The 23,533-nt window shown below is 39.9% G+C and overlaps 1 protein-coding gene across 1 annotated transcript in view; it reads right to left on the bottom strand.

Annotated features, from left to right (window-relative positions):
* Positions 1-23,533, bottom strand: part of mmp15b (matrix metallopeptidase 15b) — a 73,808-nt gene that overhangs the window by 19,638 nt on the left and 30,637 nt on the right. The window contains exons 2-5 of the mRNA XM_038274826.1: positions 22,194-22,342; positions 21,853-21,975; positions 21,421-21,728; positions 264-425 (exon numbers count right to left, since the gene is read on the bottom strand). Coding sequence (XP_038130754.1) covers positions 264-425; positions 21,421-21,728; positions 21,853-21,975; positions 22,194-22,342 — 742 coding nt within the window. The remainder of the gene's footprint in view (positions 1-263; positions 426-21,420; positions 21,729-21,852; positions 21,976-22,193; positions 22,343-23,533) is intronic.

The following is a 23,533-nucleotide window of genomic DNA, read 5'->3' on the forward strand; positions in this document are numbered from 1 at the left end:
CCCGGGGCAACGACTCAGAAAGCCACCAAAGTTAAGCCGGGCATACGCTGTACAAAATGTAGAAATGTTTAAAGGGAGCATCGCTTATATAAAGTATTTAGCAGCTGCTGTGGTTTATCTCCAGTAATATTGGAGATGTTAAACATCCTTATCAGCAGAAAGCATCAGCGGCTTTGACTGAGTTATAATGTAGTTTAAACCAAATAGATGATGAAGTAAAAACGTCAGACTATAAAGAGAAAACAAATATTTTAATCTATTACCATAGATCTGCTGGATGCCGAGTCGATCGTCGTCAGGCAGCTCAAAGTTCTCTGTCTCCATCCACTGATAAAAGGGAGCCATGATGGCCATGGGGTTACTGGAGTGCTCTAAGCCCAGGGCGTGTCCCAGTTCATGGACTGCCACCAGGAAGAGGTCGTTACCTGGATCAACACAAAACAAGTGTCATCAAAGAACTGAATCATCATACACTGAAAGGAAAACCTCTGGGTTTTTTACAAACACCTTCACTCATAGATATCCATAATAAAGGCTAGATGTCTTACGGCGGAGTTTCAAACGTCATCACCGGCGGCCATCTTACCTCAGGCAGGCTTTCTGTTGTGCTCTGTGGTACCTAATGTAAGGTGAGTGATCAGCACGAACACAAATACTCTTATCTCACTGAATTCTTGACGGATTTACAAACAGTTTAGTTTCTAACAAACATTATGAACGTGGCTATTATTCTTGATGCTTGAACATGTCGAAATTGCAGATTTTCTTGTCGAAAAATGACTTAATCATGCAGCATAGTTGTGCATCACGGCTACTTGCGCAAGTTATCAAGGCTGAGACTATTAGTCAATTATATAAATTACAATCTTTGTGGATGTGGTTGTAGTTATTAGTTGGCTAATAACAATAAACTGAGTGTTTTTGTATTTTCATTATTAGCCTAACGTTAGCTGACTAATAACAAGAAGCTGCGAAGTGAGACCTAACGTTAGTAAGTTAGCAGCTAACGTTACAGTTTAGCTAGCTGCTAACGTTAACCAGCAACTTTACATCAGTGGAAGAGGCAGAATTTAACATGATTTCCAATCGATTTGGTCTGTCAACACATCTTACATTATGTTACAGGAATTTGCTGGGTTTATTAAAAGGAAGATGCCAGACTTTTGCTATGACATAATAGTATTACAAGATTGTTGTTGACTTAAAGCTTTTATAAGTTTGTATTAGTTTCATTTGGACAACTTAAAGATGGTGTTGTGCCAAACATTTTCAACTTTCCAGCTCATCTTCAAAGGGCATGTGTATCATTGAAATTTAATCACATATTGATATACCAATCTTATACACTGTGAATTGTTGTTGGTCACTTTTGTTTTTGTTTCTGCAGGTTATATAATCTGTAAGCAGGAGGAGAAGATCTTCCATCCCCGTTTGCTGACATTCCTGCACTAGTACATGACCACAGCTACCTTCCTGTCCGCTTTGATGGCCTTGTGGACAACGGTCTCTTGTACATTATACAGAAGCTCAATAAAACCTTCCTTTTCAAAGGGCATTAGCCAAGCTATGTTTTTTGGGTCATTTTTTAAATCTCTGTCTTCCATGTGTATACCATCACAGTAGTGTAGGTGGGGATTTCAACATGCTATATATACTTGTGAAGGGGACTATTGTACCAATTTTAATAGCAAATAAATGTCACTTTTATAATGGTTTAAAAATAGGAACTTTTGTGTAATTACCCCTGATATATAATCCGAATAGTCTACATGAAACTTCAAAGTGTTACCTTTAATTTGAAACCTGGATTATGCTGCTACACCAAGAGGTTGCCACACAATAAGCCTTTTCTGTCAGTATTTCATATTTTATTATAACAATAACATTCATATTATAAAAGTATGTATGTAAATATAAATAAATTAGGACTGTGAAATAATTAATCACACCCAAATAAAAGTGTTTATTTATATATATATATATATATATATATATATATATATATATATATATATATATATATATATATATATATATATATATATATATATATATATATATTTATATATACATACATATTTATATATATATATATATATACATACATATTTATATATATATATATATATATATATATATATACACATATTAAAATATATATATATATATATAAATATGTATATATACATATTTATATATATATACATATTTATATATATATATATATATATATATATATATATATATATATATATATATATATATATACATAATTTTATTTATATATATACATATTTATACAGATATATACACATATTTATATATATAGGTATCTATATCTATATAGATATCTATATAGATATCTATAAATATATCTATATATCATGTTGCCATTCAGTACACTGAGTTTTATTAGCATATATTGATTTAACATAAATACCTTGTGCATGTGTATATTTATTGCACCTGTATGTTCTATTCAATGTTCTTTTCATATGAAATACCATGGTTATAATTATTCATAAGTGTGCAGTATCATAACTACATGTCTGACTTTTGTTTAACAAACCAAACAATTAGACAATTCAGGAAGTTATGGTTATTTAAGTACATGCGCCTTTAAAACACAATGTTACGAATGAGTGAGCTGCCTGTGGCAAGATGGCTGCCACGTGCGGACGTCGACCCCCATTGGCCAGCAGCGCGGACGAGACATCTAGCCTTTATTATGGATATCTATGCCTTCACTACTGTAGCTGTTGCGGCGAACGCCCCCTTTGTTTACATCAGCTGTTTGAGCGTGAGCACGCAGCTTACCTGTGTGCAATCAATCCGTCAATCAAAAGAAGGTGAGACAAACTTCCTAGTTTGAGCAGAGGATGGCAGCATGAAATAAAAAGCCTGCCGTTTATTCGGGCAGTGGAAGAAGCTGTGCAAAGTTTGCATTGAGGAAGCGAAGGACTGAACAGACAGCTGGTAAGCTTCCGTTTAATCCTGTTGTGAATAGAATGTATGATGCCACTGATGAGGCATTGAGACGTGCTGGAAATGTTTGTTTGTAGTGTTGTTAAGCTTATAAATACTCACACAGTGCATCATGAATGGCTTATAAGGCTTCTTGAAGCTTTGCTTTATTAAGTCGGAGAAATGCTGGTGTAACTTTGTTCAGTGATTTGTTTAACGTTGTGGTTCAAACGGTCCAACTTAATGTGCTTGTGTTGCACGGGTGATTTTTGCATCTTTCTTCTGTGTGATTAAAATGGACTTCTAGTATTCCACAGTTAAAATGAAATATTTAAAACAAACTAAAAATCACTCACTGGTTATTTACTATTGCTATTTAGGAATTCATGTAATCTATGGGGTTAAATAACCTGCATAAATCCACCTCCGTTGTTAAAATGCTTTAATACTTTTTTTTGATGCATTTTTTTATGACAATTAGAAACTAAATGGTCTTAATTTAACTAAAAACATAGTCTATTTTCATAAATATATTTAATGATCCATTTCTCAGAAGTATTACAATGTGCAATATGGTAAATGCTTTTTTGGTTTCATTTCTTTTAAAGGTTTTTCACCTGCTTAATTAAATGATTATCTGTAAACAACACAAGAAGAAAAGGAAAAAGGAAAAGATGAAACAACAGTTTGGTCATTGAGTGGAATCCAGTTTGATGTTCAGCTTAAGCTGAACATCAAGCACAGCAAAGATTGAATCACTTGACAGTAGCTTTTGGGACAAAAAGAAAAAATGAAACAGAAGTCACCTATAAGAACTACTGCTCCTCTCCAAGACAAAGAAAGAAGCAGAGTCAAAGACAGAATGGCCCCCTGCAGCAGGGAACCTTGCTTTCTGTAAACGGCAGGTTTATCTCCTCAAACATGATCCTGTAGGTTCATATCTGAAGCAAAAACACAGCCTGCTCTTTGTTCATGAACCAGAATTAACTTTGAACTTGCAAAGTGTAAAGCTTGACCCACGAAGTGCGGCCCTGATTCCTCAGATTAGTGCCAGTGACATCACTATTGGAGAAAACGTGAGCTGAGGGAAGATTATCTGTTCATTTCCTACACAGAGAGGCCAACAGCGTTCTTCCTTCCCCACCTTGTGTACTTTCTCAGTCACACGGCCTGTGGCCGCTAGGATACAACAAACACCTCAGGGAGGAACACAGCAGTGGAAAATGTAAGATTGCTGAAGAAAGAGGGTGTCTGGGGAAGATAAAGAGGCCATTGTAGGTAACCGTGACGACCCTTCTGCTGGACTGACAAAGACAAAGCATTGCCAGTGGAGCTAGAGCTGCTCCCAGTTCACTGCTTCCTAAATGTTTTAGATTAGCACAATGATTTTAGTATTAAACAAAGATAATACTAAATGGTGCTGAGGCCCAATTACTGCCTGTCCTGTATGAACAATAACCTTGTTTGAACCCTAATAATTAGACACTCCATTTTAAATCTCTGCATATCTGATACTGCAGTGCTGTCAGTAGATGTGTAAATATTAGAATATGTGTTACTGATGAAGAGTAAATATAGGGACATAGGGACCCCCTTTTTCATCATTCTGCTTCATCCTCTGACATGGGAGCTGGCTCGGAGCTCGTCTGCCTGGCTGCATCTTTCCTGGACGGAGCAGCGTGCGGAGCTGGTTGACAGTTGCCTTTTGTATCTATGCTTCTTTTTCTATGTCTGCTTCTGTCTCCTTGAACCCCAGTCGGCCTCAGCAGATGGCCGCTCACACTGAGCCTGGTTCTGCTGGAGGTTTCTTTCTGTTCAAAGGGAGTTTTTCCTCTCCACTGTCGCTACAAGCATGCTTAGTGTGAGGGATTGCTGAAGAGTCAATGAGTCGATGCAATCAGCTGATTTTCCTTAGATAGAAAACTTTGAATCAATCTGACTGTATGATCAGGTGAACTGTAAAGTGACCTGAGGTGAGATGATGTGAATTTGACCTGTAGAAATAAACTGAATTAAACAGAAATAAATTCAGTTCTATTCAGTTTATTTCTACAACTCAAATTCACGTCATTTTACAGAGACCTGAAATGTCTTAAAATCATGCTTTCAGGGTTCCTACAGCATAAGGCAAGTTAAATTCAAGACTTTTTAACTTTTTAATGCCACTTGAAATAAAAATTTAAGACCAAATTCACAAGAAAAACAAGAAAAACCTGCTTGCGACAACTTAACCCAGAGGTTTATTTTAACATAAACCACTGCACTAATGTTTCAGATTTTGAAAAGCTTCCCATACAAGAAGAAAGCTAAAAACACACAAATGACAGATATATTTGAACAATTATTTAACTGAATTCACAAACTTTGTTTTAGCAGAGAACAAAACAACTCAGTTTTAAAGTCTTTTTTGCAGCTATTTTTCTTTGTATGGTTTTCTTAGTATGTTTGATTTGGTGATAAGTGGAGGCGCTGCAGAGACAAGGGTGGAACTAAACTGAGAAATACCGGCTGTTTCTCTGTAACTTCATTTTGACGCTTTGTGTTTCGTGCTTTGCATGTGACTCCACTGCCTTAATTCCCATCGTTCAAAGATTGAATGACTTCTTGCACTAAATCCACTGAGCCTAATGTATGTTCCCTGGTTTTAGCCATGGAGAAAACTCTTGGCTGAAGACAATTTTGGTTAAATTTACACTTGCTCATATTTTCCAGACAAAAAGTTAATGTCCCGGCCACAACAACGCTTTTATTGGTTCCGCTATCAGGATGGAACCTATAGTGGCAAGCCGATATATTTTTTTTTTAATAATAAAAAAAAATGTAAATTTTAACGTTTTATTTAGATTACAAAATAAATTGTAATAAAAATAATCCTATTTATGATGTTTTAAAAATTAAGACCTACGAAAGATTGACTTAAGACATTTTAATACCAATTAAGGCCTTAATGTCATTTTAAAGAATTCAATGCCTTTTAAGACTTTTTAAGGACCCGCTAGAACCCTGTGCTTAGAAGCTGTTACTCTCCATATAAAATATTCTGACTTTGTTTTTCCAAAGTGAAGCTAATCAAGGGCATGCTGATGAAGATTTTCAGTCATCCAGGTCATAGTCATTCCGTAAAAGTTAAAAAAGTATCCACTGGACTTGGTTTCCAAGATTTGAAGACATTTCTCCACCTCTCCAGGAAGCTTTCTCAATTCAAATGTCTGGATCCGCAGTGAGTTTGAGTCTATATAGACAAGACCTTGTATTGCTTGGAAACATGCAAATGGGAACCGATGAGTGGGTCGTTTGGTTCCATCGTTAGCCTGTAATATCTGAAACCCGTCTATGATTCTTAAGGTCAGTCGTTAAAGGGGGGGGGGGGTTGTCGTCCCCTAATCAGGGGTGTTTTCTGCAGAAAGTTCAGGCCATCTAGGCTCAGTTGGCACCATCTCTGCCATCTGCATTTCTTCTTGTAGAAAAACTTCAGATATCATTTCTGTATCACTGATGGTGATGAGTAGAGTGAATCCAAAAGTTTTGGGATTCTATTTGAAAACTCAATCAAACACATACATCTTATGCTCCCCCTTCCTTACAAACAAAAAGCAGCCTGCAACTGATGCTCTATAAAAACTGATCAGATTTATTCACTCTAAACTAGGGCTGCAACTAACGATTATTTTGAAAATCGATGAATCGGCCGATTATTTTTTCGATTAATCGATGAATCGGACACAAAATATTTTTTTATATTAACCTCTTTATTCCAAAATAAACATTTTATTCAGAACAAACAAGCACACCAGTACAGGTTTCTGATTAACTGTACTGGTGCAATATGAAAAATAAATGTTTGTGTTAAAACTACGCAAACTTACATGAGAAATGTAGCTGTACATCCACAAATTATAGGGTATTTTGTTTCATAAAGCGCAAAAAGAGACAGGCATTTTTGTTTTTTAAAGCCCCTAAGGGGTTCAAACAATAGGCCCCCCCATTTCAACAAATGAGGTTTTTTTAGACTAGAAGAGTTCTGCCTTTTAAGACAGGAAAGTATAGCAGTTAAAGTTGCTACTTGAGAAAATACTGAACCATAGAGATAAAAATAGCCCTGTGATTCAAATTATAAATTGTATTTGGAATAAAAATGAGAGAACTAGGGGTGCTAAAAAACACATCCTCCAAAGACAGATATTTACATGGGAATGTGGCAGATAATTAATTGACATATTACTGATCTTGCTGGATTTTATTCTGCTTTACTTCCATAAATTGCAGGATCTTCTTTAGTTTATCTTTGCCAGAAGATTTAAACTTTAAAAGCCTTGCCCTCATAATTTGCAAATTAATTTATTTATAAAGTAAATATAAACGCTGCTTAAGCTAATTCAAATGAAATTAAAAGTAAAATAAGTAGCCAACCTTATCACTGTCTGTAACCTACTAACATGGTAAGGAAAGCATCAGATGAGCTACCTGAGAAACTAACTTACGTTTCCCCACATTAAAATGAAACAAACATGGTTACTCATCCTGCTGATCAGCTCTCTTCACTGCCATTGAAGGCTCCAACATGTTTTCTTTTCAGGTGCTGCGTCATAACAGTGGTGCTTCCGTGCCATGTTTATTTGTTTTTACAAAAGTCGCATGTTACGACTTTTTTCACTTTACTAAGCGCAGGCTATTTTAAGTATTAATCCCGGAGCATTCGCGCTTCATTTGCAGTCTGGACGCTGAGGGTAAACTCCTCACTAAAATCCTGCGGCTCGGACTGCAGCGCTGAGAGGGATTCCTGTGGGAGAGGGAGAAAGGCGTTGGGATGGGGCAGGCGCCCCACGGCAGCAGCTGCCGCTGGAGGACAAGAGTAGGAACGATACATGCTTTCACGTAAGAGTCTCCAAAAGCCGCCAGTGACACCGTAAAAAGTCGCCAGATTTGTCGCTAGTCGCTTTTTAAAAAAATAGTCGCTGGAGGGGTCTGAAAAGTCGCTGAGTTGGCAACACTGCAACTGAGGCGCTGACTCGCTCCGCCATATTTTTTTTTCTTCCCCGGGATGACGGCGGCGGCGGATGACGCATTAATCGCGCGACACAACTAATCGATGATTAAATTCGTTGCCAACGCTTTTAAAAGTCGATTTTTATCGATTTTATCGATTCGTTGTTGCAGCCCTACTCTAAACAATAGAAATAATACAGAAACAGCTTCTCCATCCCCTGCTTGTTCCTCAGCTGTTTTAATTTAACCATTTTCCATCATGCTTATCCTCTGCTGTGGTCATGATGGGCACTAATGCCTATCTTCAGCTGTCAATGGGTGAGGGTGGGGGTACACCCTAGACAAGTAACCAGAGAGGGCCAGAGAAGGCTGCTGGGACCGCTTTTCAGGGTCCTGGATTGGGTTCACACCATATCATGATCTTGGCACTGATCACTGGCTTAATTTCTCATTCCAGTCACCTGTCTATCTCTGCCCTGTTGCCCATTACCTCTCATCTGATCCACCTGCTCCTGCCTATATTTAAGGTGCTTGCATCCAGTCATCAGACCAGATTATTCTTGTTCTCTCTAGTCAGTGGTGAGAAGATTTTTAGCATTCCTTGGTGATTCTGATTTCCTGATTCTTACCCGTTTTGCCTCTGTACCTGCACCTGTTCCTGTTCACTGAGCCTGCACCTGTTCCGCATCTTGTTGACAGCTGACTGACTGGATCCTACCTCGTTCTCCAGGCACGGACAGAACTGTCTAACCAGACGTTCCTGTGATAGAACACTTTTAAAGCCGGGCGACACTACAATTTTTTTGCCGTTTTGGGGCAGATTCTCCAGGGAGAATTTTTCAATCTGGCTGTGTAGTGTACAGGGGGTAACAATGGACCTCTCATGACCACCTCGTAAGGTCAGGACTCATAAGGTTGGGAGAAAATCAAACATGTTAGAAATTCAGTCAGCCCTCGTGAGGTCTTTGTGAGCAAATCGCTCAGTGCAAATGCGTAAACAAGGATTCTTCTTCGTCTTACTCTAGGACAAAAACAAAGAGGCATGGCAGGAGTGCTAGTGAAATGGAGTTCTTTCTTTTAAAATGACAGACCATGGTAGCCACCTTTGCTCAGCCATGTCCAAATACGTTGTCTCCTTTTCTTTTTAGGGCAGTGTGTTTCACTCTAGTAAGCTTCAAATTCCTCTTCTACTAGTTTGGCTTCTGGATAGACGAGTCCGAGTAGCGACATCTCCCTGCAGAGCTGAGTCTGACATGGTTTAGACGTACAGTGTGAGCAGGTAGATTGCATCAGAGCGTTGGGCCGCACAGTGTGAGAACATACATTGTGAGCTGGGAACTCACACCATACGATGAAACCCTGCAGTTTAGTCGTATAGTGTGAGCTGTAGCTGCATGCAACGTAGGGCTGTGCATAAAAATCGATATAAAGATTAATATTGATGTTTTTAAAAACGATTTAATATCAGTATGCTGGTTTTCAAAATCAATATAACTCCATAACCCTAGGCGGCGTTATTACAGCGCGCCGTCACTGTTCACAGCGAGGAAGAATTAAAAGTCAATCAAAAGAGCCAAGGACTCGATAAAACAAATGCATATGTAATTATTGTAATGGTGCAGTCCGCTATACTGGAAACACAACCAACTTGCAGGCTCACCTACAGAGGCACCATGCTGAAAAGCTAGCAGCACCAAAGACGCAACAGAAAGCTGTAGACCCGAAGCAAATGACTTTGGACAAGTTTCCATCTACCTCACCCCGTGCCATCAGGATTACCGACTCGCTGGTGCATTTTATCTGCCTGGATTTGCGTCCTTATTGCGTGGTTGAAAACAGAGGCTTTCGGTACATGCTAAATACACTGGACTTGATCCCAACTTCATCCCATTCATCCACTTCATCCCAACCCGTCGCTATATTACTGATATAGCGGTGCACCAGAAGTACGAAGAGGTTAAACAACGTGTCAAAACTTCACTAAGTTCAGCTGCAGGAGTGGCCCTTACATGCGATGGGTGGACAGCTCAAGACACAGAATCATATGTGACGATCACAGTGGCGTTCATTTTACACGAGCCATGCATGAGACCCATACAGGGACAAACATAGCAGAGTTACTGAAAACGGTGCTGGATGAGTGGGGCATAGCAGCCAAAGACCCGGCCACTGTCACAGGCAATGCAGCTAACATGACCATTGTAGCTGAGCTAACTGGTATGTTGCATGTCAAGTTCTTTGCCCACACCCTTAACCTGGCATCACAGCGCGCACCGAAGCTTCCCAATATGGCGCGTTTGTTAGGGCGAGTGAGGCGCATTACCAGCTTTTTCAGACGGAGCGCTACAGCCAGCAACGTCCTGTGACAAAAACAAAACAACTGATGTTGTAACAAGGTGGAACGGCGCTCATGACATGTTCCAACGTTTCCTGGAGCAACAACACGCCACATCTGCTGCTCTGCTATCCGGTTAAGTAAGGAAGACAGAGAAAGAAGTCTGCACCCTCAGTGAATCAGACATAACATCTGCTGAGGAGATTGTGGAGGCCATGAAGCCCATGAAGGCTGCATCACTTGTAATGTCTCAGGAAAACTCCCCAACCTTATCAGTTGTGGCACCACTTCCTGCTCAGCTGCTCCATGACTTTCAAGAAAACCCATCTGATTCTGCATTAGTGAAAGAAATCAAATCAGCCATCTGTGAGGACCTGAACAAGAGATACGGGGATCAGCAGAGAGAGACTTTATAAGTGTGTGCAGCTATGGATCCAAGATTCAAGGCCCTCCCCTTCCTCTCTGATGATGAATGTCCGGACATCTACATGAGGGTAGCTGCAGAGGCAGGAGAGAGCCAACAAATATTTCAAGTGATGTATTTAATTAAATTATCACTAAGTTACTAATTTATAAAGACAAATATTTTTGTTCTTACCCTGTTAAAATGTATAGTCATATGTTTAGGTTTAAAGAATGCTTATAATGGGTACTTCCATAATGTTAAATTTAGAGGGGTTAGACACATGGCAGATTGTTAACTTATGGTACATTTCATTTCACAGATGCATGTTATACTAATTGATTAATTGATATAGTAACTGATTTTTCTTATTATTATTTACTTTTATAGGAACGGGCTGAAGCGCAGACAAAATAGCCTAATGAGGTGCCAGTGAAGAACGACACTTCTATGAATATCAACAAGCAAGACATGACTGCTAGTCCGCCCACAGAGAGCAAGGCCGCCATGCAGTCTAGCAGATCTTGTAGGTCAAACATACAGTACAGGTACTGCAGTGAGACACAGAACCACACAGGACCGGGCTGAACAGAAACCGACACGATACAAAAAAACTGCTCCCGTGGAAAGAGCACCAGACAGAATATCCACTTTTGTCACGTCTTGCAAAAAACCACCTGTGTATTCCAGCAACAAGTGTCTCTTCAGAAGGTGTATTTACTACTGCAGGAGATATAGTCACTGCACAGAGAAGTTCACTTAACCCAGAACATCTGGACCAACTACTGTTTCTAAACAAAAATATTACGAAGTAGAGCTGCATTTGTAATAACTTAATTTTTTTTTGAAGAAGAAGAGTTCTTTGACAATGTCAAATTGACATTCAGTTCTGTTTTTCTTCAGTGCTGATGTTTCAGCCAGCAGTTTTTATTAAGATAGTGAAAGTCTGTGTTACTCCTGGTTTTCAGTATGTTTTGTTAAAAGTAATATAGATGCACTTTTTTTATGTTTAAAAAACTGAAGATAAATATTTGCTAGATTTCTTTTGCACAAAAAGTTGTTAAGTTGTTATAAGATAACTACGTCCAAGAAAATGACACATTTTTGGTTTCTGATATATATTAAATGCATTTAACCAAATACACTTTATTTTTCTGTTTACTATATCAGTGTTAAAATAAATTGAACATAAATATAATCAGGGGTTGACGTTAAGGATTTTTCATTTGCCCAGAAACAATTTTTACTTGCCCAGTATAATGTTTGATAAATATAGTTCCTAATTTTCATTTTTGTATATATATCAATGAAACATGTTTGATTTTGAAATGTTTTTAGTAATTCAGTATTTTTTAAGTTTACAGGTTCCTGGTGTGTATATGCATGCGTCAGATAATGAAGCCTATACCAATAATCACGCCATCTGGCAGAAAATCACCCGGCTTTTTCAAAATGCAAGAATGTGTACAACTACAAAAATGGCGCCGGCAACGCTTCTGGGTCGTTTTCATCGAATGTTGGTCATTTTAAAGTAATTTTGAGTGATAAATAATTTCTTTTTTGGGATCATTGCACTTCCGTAAAAATTCAAAAAATATCCACTGGACTTGGTTTTCAAGATTTGAAGACGTTTCGCCACCTCTCCAGGAAGCTTTCTCAATTCAAATGTCTGGATCCGCAGTGAGTTTGAGTCTAATATGGACAAAGGCCTCGTATTGCTTGGAAACATGCAATGGTAACCGATGAATGGGTCGTTTAGTTCCATCGTTAGCCTGTAATATCTGAACCTGTCTATGATTCTAGGGGTCAGTCGTTAAAGGGGGGATTGCCATTAAGGGGGGGGATTGTCTCCTGTAATACCTGATACCTAATTTTTACGGAATGACTATGACCTGGATGTCTGAGAACCTTCATCAGCATAGATCATTGCACTTGCCCGGCGGGCAAATACAATGAAATTTGTACTCTCCCGACAATAAAAACTACTTGCCCCGGGAGATCGGGCGATGGTTAACATCGAGCCCTGATAATATTTAGCTGATTTTGTTGATTGAATGGACTTTGAGCATTAATTTTAAAGTAATAAATCTCAAAATTAGAGTCAAATAAAATCGAGAATCGTATCGAATTGGGGCAACCCAGATGATACCCAGCCCTAATGCAACGATTAAAATAATGGTACAGTAAATGCCTGGTTTAAGTTATTCCACCGTCTGTCTTGCCTGAATACTGGGTCCTCTGTTCTGAGCCTTGACACACCAGAGTGATAAGCTCCAGAAGCAGAACTATGGCACAGCTTTGAGAGTCAGTTAATGTCTGCCCTTTTTACAGTTTACCCTGTTTTTCTTAGCAAACGGAATAATCAGTTTACATTCTAGCTTCCATTTATCTGATGCTAAAAGCAGTTGATAAATCTGAGACCTTTTTCATAGCCTAAACAACACTCTTTATTCTTGTAAAATTGTAGTTTGCATTATGTGGCTTTTGGGAAACAAAAGATAAATACTTTTAAACTGATGGAATGCCATCACCTGATCTTTTCTTCCACTGGTGTTTTCCTTTTCCTCCACGTTTCTAAATCAGCTGTGTGACATGACAGCAGCCAGGCTCTGCCGTTGTGACAGCGTGCCACTGCATCACTCCATGACATAATCTTTCACACAGAACATGTTTCATCCTGCCAATGACCTAAAATAGGTGCTGATGATACAAATCAGCCGTAAAATGTTTTAACTAGTTTTTCTGCCAGGTGTCTGTGGATGCAACAATCGTCCGCCATTCTTTTTCTGGTCTATGCTACCCATCCTTAGACTCAGACCTAGACCCAACTTTATGTATCCGTTGGGATTACTCCTTCAGGGAAATTCTGATTCCAGTAGTTATATAGAGTAGAAAGAATTAAAAAGCAGTATGCCAATAAAGACATAAATACAACAGAGTCCAGCTTCTTGCCAATCACAGAGCTGGCTCGCTTGACCAGTTTGTCCAGTCTGGAGCTGTGCTTCTTTGATGAGCTGCTCCCCCAGCACACCACCGTGTAGAAAAGGACAGTTGTACCCACAGACTGGTAGAACATCTCCAATAGCCCAACACTCCCATGTTATTCAGTTTGTCTCTGAGCATGGAGGGCTGGACGGTGTTGAATGCACTTGAGAAGTCCAGGAAGAGAATCCTTGCTGTGGCACTTCCCTTATCTAGGTGGGAGTGGACTAGGTGTAGTAGGTAGAGGATGGCGTCCTCCACTCCTACACCGGTCTGATGTCCTGGCCTTCTGTCAGTTACTATAAGGTGTAACGATTGTGCCATTGGTTGGAGCGTGCAGGCACCTATACAAGCTTTTAGTGACACAGGAATTCAGCATTTAAACATCAGACGCTGACATTCGAAACCTGTCTAATGCGCACTCAACCCACTGCCCTCATGCTCGGTTCCAACACTGTGTGCACTCAGCACCAGCTTCATAAATGTAAAAAGTCAATCAAACCATCAGCCAATCACGCTCTGCTTTTTTTATACATTCAAAGCTCTTGTTCCAAATATTACATACGGTTTCGAAAATAAAAATGTAAGGTCTAGCTAAACATATTATAAGATTAAATAAACTCATTGATTTTATAGCCTATGAATATTACCAGTATGCTTACGGTTACTGCAATTTGACATTAGTATTCATTTTTAAAGCCATTATAATGTAATATTTGGAACAAATGCTTTGACTGGATGAAAAAAAGCAGAGCGTGATTGGTGTGATGGTGTGGTTCATTTTAGGGATGCACAATATAATCGGCCCCCTATCGGTATCGGCCTTAAAACTGAATATCGGACATCGGCCACCCCACCGATATTTAACCCGATATTTGATCAGCTTCTGAGTTTTTAAAGTCTAAAAAAAAAATACTACTTCTTCTTCTTCCTTAAAAAACTTATTTTTTACAGACTTAAAAACTTCTAAAGATCAAGGGAAAAAATATTGATACATTAAAATATCACAATATCTTCATATGCTGATATATTGCCATTTAAAAACACCATATCAATCTCGTTTACTAATGAAATATTGCTATATGTCATCGTTATGCTACGAAATACCCTGAAAATTCACGAAATTTTGCCATATTTTTATATGTTGATATATTGACGCGGTATCGATCTATTTTACTAACAAAATCTCACAAGAATTTGCAAAATATCACCAGAGTTTGTAACAGAACGATGAAATTTCACGAGATTTTGAAAGTAAAATAGATTGATACCGCGTCCTTAAAAATCAATGTGATATCAGCATATGAAAATATATTTGAGTATATTATTTTTCAAAGTGTCAGAAATGGATAACAAAACTGCTATTTTCAATGACTACTTATTTTTGTCCAGCTTTAACATCGATATCGGTTATCGGCTACATGAGTTTTAAAATATTGGCATATCGGATATCGGCCAAAATCCCAATATCGTGCATCCCTAGTTCATTTACAAACATTTATAAGCTAGCGGAGAAACAGCTGAGTGATGTGATGGGACAGTGAGTTGAGCGCACGTCAGACAGATTTTGAGTGAGTGTATGTGATATTTACACACTAAATACCTGTCTCACTCTGATTGGTGCCTGCACACTCAAACCAATGGCACAATCGTTAGGCAATATTACTGTCCCCATGAGCTCTAGCTCATTGCTGAAGCTCCACAGCAGGGTCTCTTCTGTGCCTGTGATTTTTAGCTTTGGTTTTTTTTACAATAAACGAAGGATTAGTTTGATCTGAAAGAACAAACCGAATCTTCCACTGAGATTAAATCTTTTGTTTAGCGTTTTCATCCATAGCAGCACTTCAAAATGACCCTTCCCAGTCAAATGTCTACAAATTGGCAGCCCACTTCCCTGCATCTCCCAACAGAATTCCCCCAACTTCCAGCCACTGGAGTTACTCCCTCTGCATATTTTTTTACTCTGACTCTGAATCCTTTCACTGAATTACAGGGTCTGATCAGGATACAACGCTTCTCTTTAGATCGTAATGACAGAAAGAATATTTTAGTACAAATATTGATGCTTAAAAAAGAATTGTAGGGGACCAGCAAAGGTCCTAATAAGGAAAGTGGGGAAATTTTGAATGGCTACTACTGTATATCAGCTGTTGGTGAGGTACCTAGGACAACCGTTGAGCTAGACAGAAAAAAGGACTAATATTGTTGGAGGTAAAGCAAGGGTGTGGACGCCTTTTTTTCCACTCAATAGAAATCTGTTTTCCTCTCAGCTTCCATCTCAAAGCCTCCGCCAGAGTGAAAAAGACTGAAGCAGCACCTTGACAACCAGAATCAACTTTCCGAGCTTATTGTTCCTGCTGTATAATAGAGATGATTGTCTGTGAGCAGCCAGCAGGCTCATGAGCGGATCATTCACGCTGCATCACAAGGTCACACCTTCACTCTCTGACTGAGTAGCATCTTTTTAAAGAAGTTAAGAGCTCAACCTTTGTGACATGTTAACATCTTGTCTTCTCTCTGCAGTTACTAACATGCTTTCCTTTAAATAGGGACTGAACACAGAGACTCTCAGTTTTGGTCAGATTACATTAAGCTGGAGAAAGACACTGGCTTTGTCACTCCAGACATTAAGGAGTGATAATGTTCTTCAAGTGAGTGTTCTCCCACAAACAGCAGAAAGTCTGAAAATCATTGTTGGTGATGTATGTTCAAAGTATAGAGTTGGTTCAACACTAAGGGTGTGCAAAATAATCGTCATGACGATGCATCACGATTCTAGTTTTTGTGATCTACTGCATCGACTCTTGAAGGCAAGAATTGAATATATAAAAAAAAAAAAATGAACAAATAAAATACATGAATGGTTGGCGCACATCAGCCAAACCAAGTGGAATACAACTTCCAGTCCAGCAGACGTCTCTGCGGATGTGTTGACGCCCGCTGCTTTGTGTCACAAGCATGTCCGCCCGCGGGATACTGAGACGAGTCTTTCATAAACAAAATATGGAGGAGAATGAGAAAATTTGCCCCCCGGCTCCATCTCAAGTCAGATGCTTGGATGCATTCTGGCTTTAAAAACAAAGTAGGTAAAAATGAAATTTATATGATGCCCGTAATTTGCAAAAGGACCACTGAGGCCATGTAAACGGCACTGATTATCCTTATTTTGTTATTTTAAGTTTGATGAATCCTAGGGCTGGGTATTGTTAAAAAATTTTCGGTTCTGGTACCAATACCGATACCTTCACTTCGATAACGGTTCCTGAACGATACTTTTTTCGATACCAGTTTTATAATATCAATTCGAAGAAAAAGAAAATTACACAACATAAAAAATTACAAATCTTGAGTTTTATTTTAAGCTCTGATTTTTCCATTTACATTTTTCCTCTTACATAAAAAAAAAATTTCAGTGTCTAATATTCACTGTTACATTGTGAGGACCTTTTTACTTAGCAGTTTTCCTTTAGAAAAATTACCATGTCTGACAAACAAGCCCGTTGAATGGGATCCTACTGTCAGCGCACCGCTGGTATGGGGGGGTCAGAGCGGCTCCGACAGAAATATTGGAAGGCAGGATGAACTGACTGCACTGATTAAGTTTTCAGGTGGATTTTCCCACTTAAAAACATAATAAAACTACTTTATTCCCACTGATCACAGCAAATATAGCTGCAAGGCAAAGAAAGGATAGAGTAGCTCCGCCCAACGCGTGTCAAAGCCACTTTTTCGACCGCGCAGCCAGAGCAGCAAAGCTTCTTCAGCCGCGCGTCAGAAGCTGGTACAAGCAGCAAAAAGGAAGCAGCAGATGTGATTTTGCTGCTCTTGCTGCGTCCAGTTTGAAAGCAGCATGATTCACTCCGCTCTGGCTTTGCAATGCCCACGGGCTGCTGAGAGGAGGATGGTCGCGCTGGCTGCGGTCCGCTCTTCTTGCAGTCAAACACCGAGCAACTTTCTGCTCTTAAATTGTTTCCGTGCACAATGTATTTCATTGCGCAATATTGGCATCAGTCTTAATAAAGTGAAGGCGCACTTTTGACCTGGGGGGCATTTTAAAGGGGTTCCACGACGCTCGCAACCAGTTCACAACAGATACACATGAACCCTGGCTGTAGGCGTGACCACCTGTGTATTTTTCCTGGATGACGCAATCAGGTTAAGTGTTATAGCCAATCACCGAAACTTGGTACCGAAAGACGAGGCATGTTTCGATACTCTGTAGAACCGAAGCATTTCGGTCGGTACCATAAAAGAACCGCAGTTCGGTACCCAGCCCCAATGAATCCTAAGATCTTTTTGTCAGTGTGTCCACACCAGTAATAGTAATATTTCTGTCCAGTATTTGTTTTCATGGCAACACCTCCAAAAGTCATTTCTATAAATACAGCTATGTATGAATTCAGTTGCTTTTAGTTATGTATCAATTGAAGACGCGATCCAGATCACAGTCAGCCACTGGTAAGGGCTGTATCCTTTTCTTACAGTGTTCAGGGAAAATAACGCAATGCATCGCGATGCATCGCAATATTTCATGTATCATGATGCATCGTGATAGAATCGCATCGTTGCATGTGAATCGTGATTCGAATCGATTAATTACTTCTTTACCAATACCCACCCGTATTGAACACTAACTAACTAACTAACTAACTAACTAACTAATGTGTGAGTTCCTCTGAGGACACAGTCTAGCAGTCATCATTTTATGGGATTCTTCATAAAGAAGATTGATTCTATTAAAAATAAGATAACTGGCTACATCCTGTATGATTGGTTTATCTCTGGAAGATGAGGTTACATCTGAGTGACTATGCACTCTGATCCGGCTTTAGACTGCTTTGATTCAGTTGAACTTTCAGAATTAGCTAAGCTATTATCTTCATGTAAGCCTTCTATCTGCATGTTAGATCCAGTTCAAAGCAAGTTATGAAAAAAGAATCCCTCTGATTTCCTCCTCTATTTCATATGTGAGTAATCTATCCCATTTACAGGAATATATACCTTAGGCTTTTAAGGTAGCTGATTTAAACCTTTACTTAAGAAACCAGATGATTTGGTCAATTATGAGTTTGTTTTGTTGGTTTTGCTGGAGGTTTCTTCCTGTTCAAAGGAAGTTTTTCCTCTCCACTGTCGCAGGATGTATGCTCGTGAAGGAGAGCTGATGAGTCAAGGACAAAAATGCAACCAAAAATCATCCCTGTAAGTTCATTCAGAAGGAGCATGTCTTGCAAGTCAATGACTGGATGGACTCAAGTGGTTTTCTAAATCTGGCTGTTTGTGTCTCTATAAAGTGCCTTGTGATGAAACTGGTTGTTCATTGGCTCTATAGAAATAAAATGAATTGAGAAATGTAAAAAGTAATAAAAAGGGACCTTAATTGCTAAAAATGTCAAATAGTTGTCACTAAAGCCTTTCAGCGAACTAGTTCATGTACTACACTAACTAGCTTTCATCTGTGACTCGTATGCACCTTGTTCTGATTAGGGGTGTAAATAATAATCGTTTTGTATCGATGCATCAATCCAACAGCCGCCGATCCGATGCATCGACACGTCCCCAAGATAATCGATTCATGTTTTTTTTCCCCTCCGGTCTATTTTTATCCATTTGCTCCTGGGCGTAGTTCTCCCTCCCGTGCTGCGGCGGCGCTAAACCTATTTTGCCCTCCTACCTCGCTTCCTGGTTATACTCCAGCAGCAGTGTCGCAGTAAGCTTGACGCAGACATTTTTGATTTATGCTCAATATGATGGTGGTCTGCGCTATATGCTGTGGGTCTAGATACGGCCGGGAGAGGAAGTGGGGGCGAGTTTGTCCGACAACAGAGGGACATAAGGGCCAAAAAAAAGCGGGGATCCAGTTGGTAAAAAAAGGATCCCAGCGTTCTGCCGCATCTCACTCTTTTTTTTTTTTATGCGTGTCTATTGTTATGGACATCTGAAATGTTATTTTAATCAGGCACTGTCTGGGGTCACCCTTGTTGTAGCTTAAAGCCCTGCTGACAGTGTGGGGACTTCCCTCCAAAAAGGCCACAGTCAGTGCATACACGTCTGCTGCAGTGTTAATGGCGCTGTTCTGCAGCGCAGCGTACTATAGCCTATTACTTGACTTTTTAACGGGTCGGGTTGCGGGTTAAATATCAACGGGTCGGGTCGGGTTCGGATTTGAATTGAAGATATCCGCGGGTGACGGGTCGGGTTCGGTAGTCATCCTAACGGGTTCGGGCGGGTGCGGGTTGGTAAAACTCGACCCGTGCAGGACTCTACCTCACTCTTCTAGCTGGTCCAAATTCACGAGTTGTTGTGCAATTTTGGTCATAAAAACAAAACAAGCCGGCCTCCTGTCTGCGGCAATGTCTGCGGTCAGCTACAATATGGGAGAGGAGCAGCGGACTGTTTGTGGAGGGGGCGGGGACGGCCACATTCTGGAGCCGAGGTATTGCATTGCACTCATTGCACTGATTTTCTGCAGTATTTTTTTATGCAGAGCCTTTCAGAATCTATAACGCAGGGGCATTATTATTTTTCAGTGAATGAGGTTCTAATAGGAATATTTGGAGTACAACTTATCTACCTCTGTTATTTGCTGTTGTTTCTCAAAGGAAACAATATTACAGCTTTCATTGATGTATTTCAAGTTTGAAACATTGTCATAAGGTAAAAAAAAAAAAAAAAAGAAAAGAAAATTAACCAAATAATCGAATCGAATCATGGTGTATTCTTGAGTATCGAAAATAATCAAATCGTTGGGTCAGGAAATCGATACTGAATCGAATCACCGTGATGGGTGTGATGTACACCCCTAGTTCTGATCATGGGTGATAAAACCACATTGTGATTTAAACAAGCTTCAAAGGGAAATAGAAGATCCATATGCTTTTGTTCACCTAACAACACAAACCAGAGCATAACCATTCCCTTCTCTACCTGTGCTGTATGCTAAGCCTTCACACTCAATTCTTGAAGTCAGATAAGGTTCTCAGCACAGTTTCATGCAGAGCTTGGAGTTTACATACTCCTGTTTTACCTGTAATGTGTTCCCATTGCTGTAGACATTCTCTGCAGCTGTTAGCTTCAACTGCAACTCTGTCATCACACACCAACACCTAGGGGCTTGTGTGTGAGTGTGAGTGTCTGTGTGTAACTGCATCTGTGTGGGATGTGTTGCAGGGTAGAACACAGGGATGGTGGAATGCCACAGTAAGTGGGAGGACGTTTCACACGGGGAGATCGGTTCCCTTGTTGTGCCACGCTACTTTGAACATCTTTGAAGCAAAGTACAACAGAATGACTGTCTGCCTTTGATACATGAACCGTCTCTGGTTAATTAGTAAATGTTTGCTGCCTTCCAGGATAGTTATTGCACAAAAGTAGAGGCTGAGGGATTTTTTTTTCTTGTCATCCTGTTGCCAGCTCAGACAATTTTCAAATGTTTCTTTCTTTGTTGGTTTTGGAGCAGTTGGCGCCTGCAGTAAGGTAGCTAATGTTAACTTTTGACTTGTTTCTTCAATCAGTCAAAATTAGGCTAATTGATTATAACAAACATCTAAATATTGTGACTTCTACTCGCAGGAATTGTCCAAATATGTCCAAACGACTTCTACATCCCCTTGAAAAGAGAAAGGTGAAAAAGACATTGAAGAGAGCACCTGAAGGTTCTGGTATTTTCAGAGTTGCTCTAAAAGTTCAGCTGGAACCAAACATTTGATTTTGTATTTAGGAGACATTACAACTAAAGTGGATGTTTTCTTACCTTGTACATTGTGCCTTCCTATGGTCCAGGGTTCATCTGCGTCAAAGTGTGTGTCCCCACCCATACCAGGTCCAGGGAAGTATGCGTGAGCCAGGAAACCCCCCTCGCCGTCAAACGGAGAGCTGTCACCGTGAAAACCCGAAGCAAAGAAGATCATGATGTCTGGCTCCTTACGGCGGCCATATTTGATTTCCTGGTAGGGGATTTCTTCAAATACCAGTGGGGTGACTCCCTCCCAGACCTTAAAGGCCCGTCGAACGGCATCATACGAGTTATACTCTCCAATTTTGGGAGTGAAGTTCTGAATGCTGAAGGTCCCAAAGAGGAGGAATGAAGGATTTCATGAGATTACAGAAATTCAACTCAGTGCTCCTTGACAAACACAAGTGTAAAGCCACCTAGGCTGCTGTGTATTTGTTTCCTTTCTGTTACCTGTAAGTGAGATGTCTTTTGCTCCATTTATGTCCAGTGAGAGCATAACGCTTCCGACGAACATTGGTTTTGATCTGCCTTCCAAACTTGTCAGGCACACCACATCTGGGTCTCTTCATGGCGCTGAATGGTTTAAAAAGATCACAAATAGGAAGAGGAGCTTTATAAACATGGAGAACCTCGGTAAGAGGACAACGGAAAAATTATATCATGCTTTGCAGTCCTGTGTTCTATATTTCCAACATAAAGCAGAGTCAAACCTTGATTAGCCAAAAATTGCTATCAAATATTTAGCCGCCTTGTTTTCATTGATGAGTAAACCTGTACTAAGACCTGCTGACCTGACGGTTTGGGAGTCCATCTGGCCAGTCACCTCCAGACCATAGAAGCGCTGCATGTCACTGATGGCGTTGGACAGGATCTGAGCTGATCGCATGGTGGACATCTGTCGGTTGGCCTGGGGCAGGTAGCCATACATCCTCAGCCACGACTGGACACAAGACAAGAAGGAAGAACGTCCATTACTGTGAGATGGTCCATCTGACTCTGGGCCCATTTCCCTGGAAAGTTGCACAGTCTAAGGGATCCCAATAAGCCTTTAAATCAGGATTGTCTGCCTTAGAGCTTTTCACATCAATGTGGAGAATTACAGCACCAAATAAAGGTGGTACAGGAAAAAAAAATATCTATCTGTTGTTTGTATTTAGCCTTTGATCACAATAAAAAAGAATGTGAAGAAATATGGTGAAGACAAACCAAACAACTCTTGGTTGTTTGAATGTAAAGGAGTTAAAGGAAGTACAAACCCGACCAGCAGAGACAGCTTAATGCTTGGTTCCATCTTGCCTCAGATATTAAAGAAGATAAAAGCGCAGTGGGTGTGTGTGTGTGTTGGGGGGGGGGGGGGTGGGGGTGTTACTGACAGACATGAGGGAGAAGCTGCGAAATTTGACCCAATCCCAGATGACGCAAAATCTATCCCACCTGTTTTGTAGAAACCCAATATAGCAGCGGCGGCATGCACTTAGGCTCATGCAGAAAGCCCAAATATATTATAGATCTAGGGCAGTACAAACACACCAAGTGGTGGGAAAAAGGCTGAGTGTCTCTGTACAGGAATGAAGCTCTGTATCTATATGCCTACTGCTTTACAAATGAAACAAACAGGAGCCCTGATCACATGCTGCCCTACAGACTGGGTGGTGTGGAGCATGAACCCACTCAGTTAATTCAATAAACAAAGAGAGCCCCTTCAATTTCATTTTCCCTGTTTCCCCGCTTCAGTTCCTGCAGTCGCTAATGAAATTCAATAGGCAGTGAAAAGGTCAAAGGGTAAGGTGTACAACAGAGTAACCTCTGCTTACAGCCCCTCCTGTACACTTCTTCAAACATCACCACAAAGCTCTACTCTGTCTGCATGTTTCCTGCATATGTGTCCCTCACTCTTATAAAAGAGATATACCAGTTGACTCTGGGTATAATATGTACCTTATCTGAATCTAGGGTTTATATCAATTACCTAAGAAATAGGAGCCTTCAGTATAAAAGAACTCAACTTTTCACTTCCTGATCTTCTAGGTTTGGAAAGCAGAATGGCAGTAGCAGGGTCTGTAAGAGACTAAGACCTCCAACCCACACAACACACAGGACACTGATTTATAAGACAGAAATCTCCTTTATG

This window comes from Cyprinodon tularosa, unplaced genomic scaffold, assembly GCF_016077235.1.
Source record: "Cyprinodon tularosa strain WSP-4 unplaced genomic scaffold, ASM1607723v1 ctg931, whole genome shotgun sequence".
NCBI lineage: Eukaryota > Metazoa > Chordata > Actinopteri > Cyprinodontiformes > Cyprinodontidae > Cyprinodon > Cyprinodon tularosa.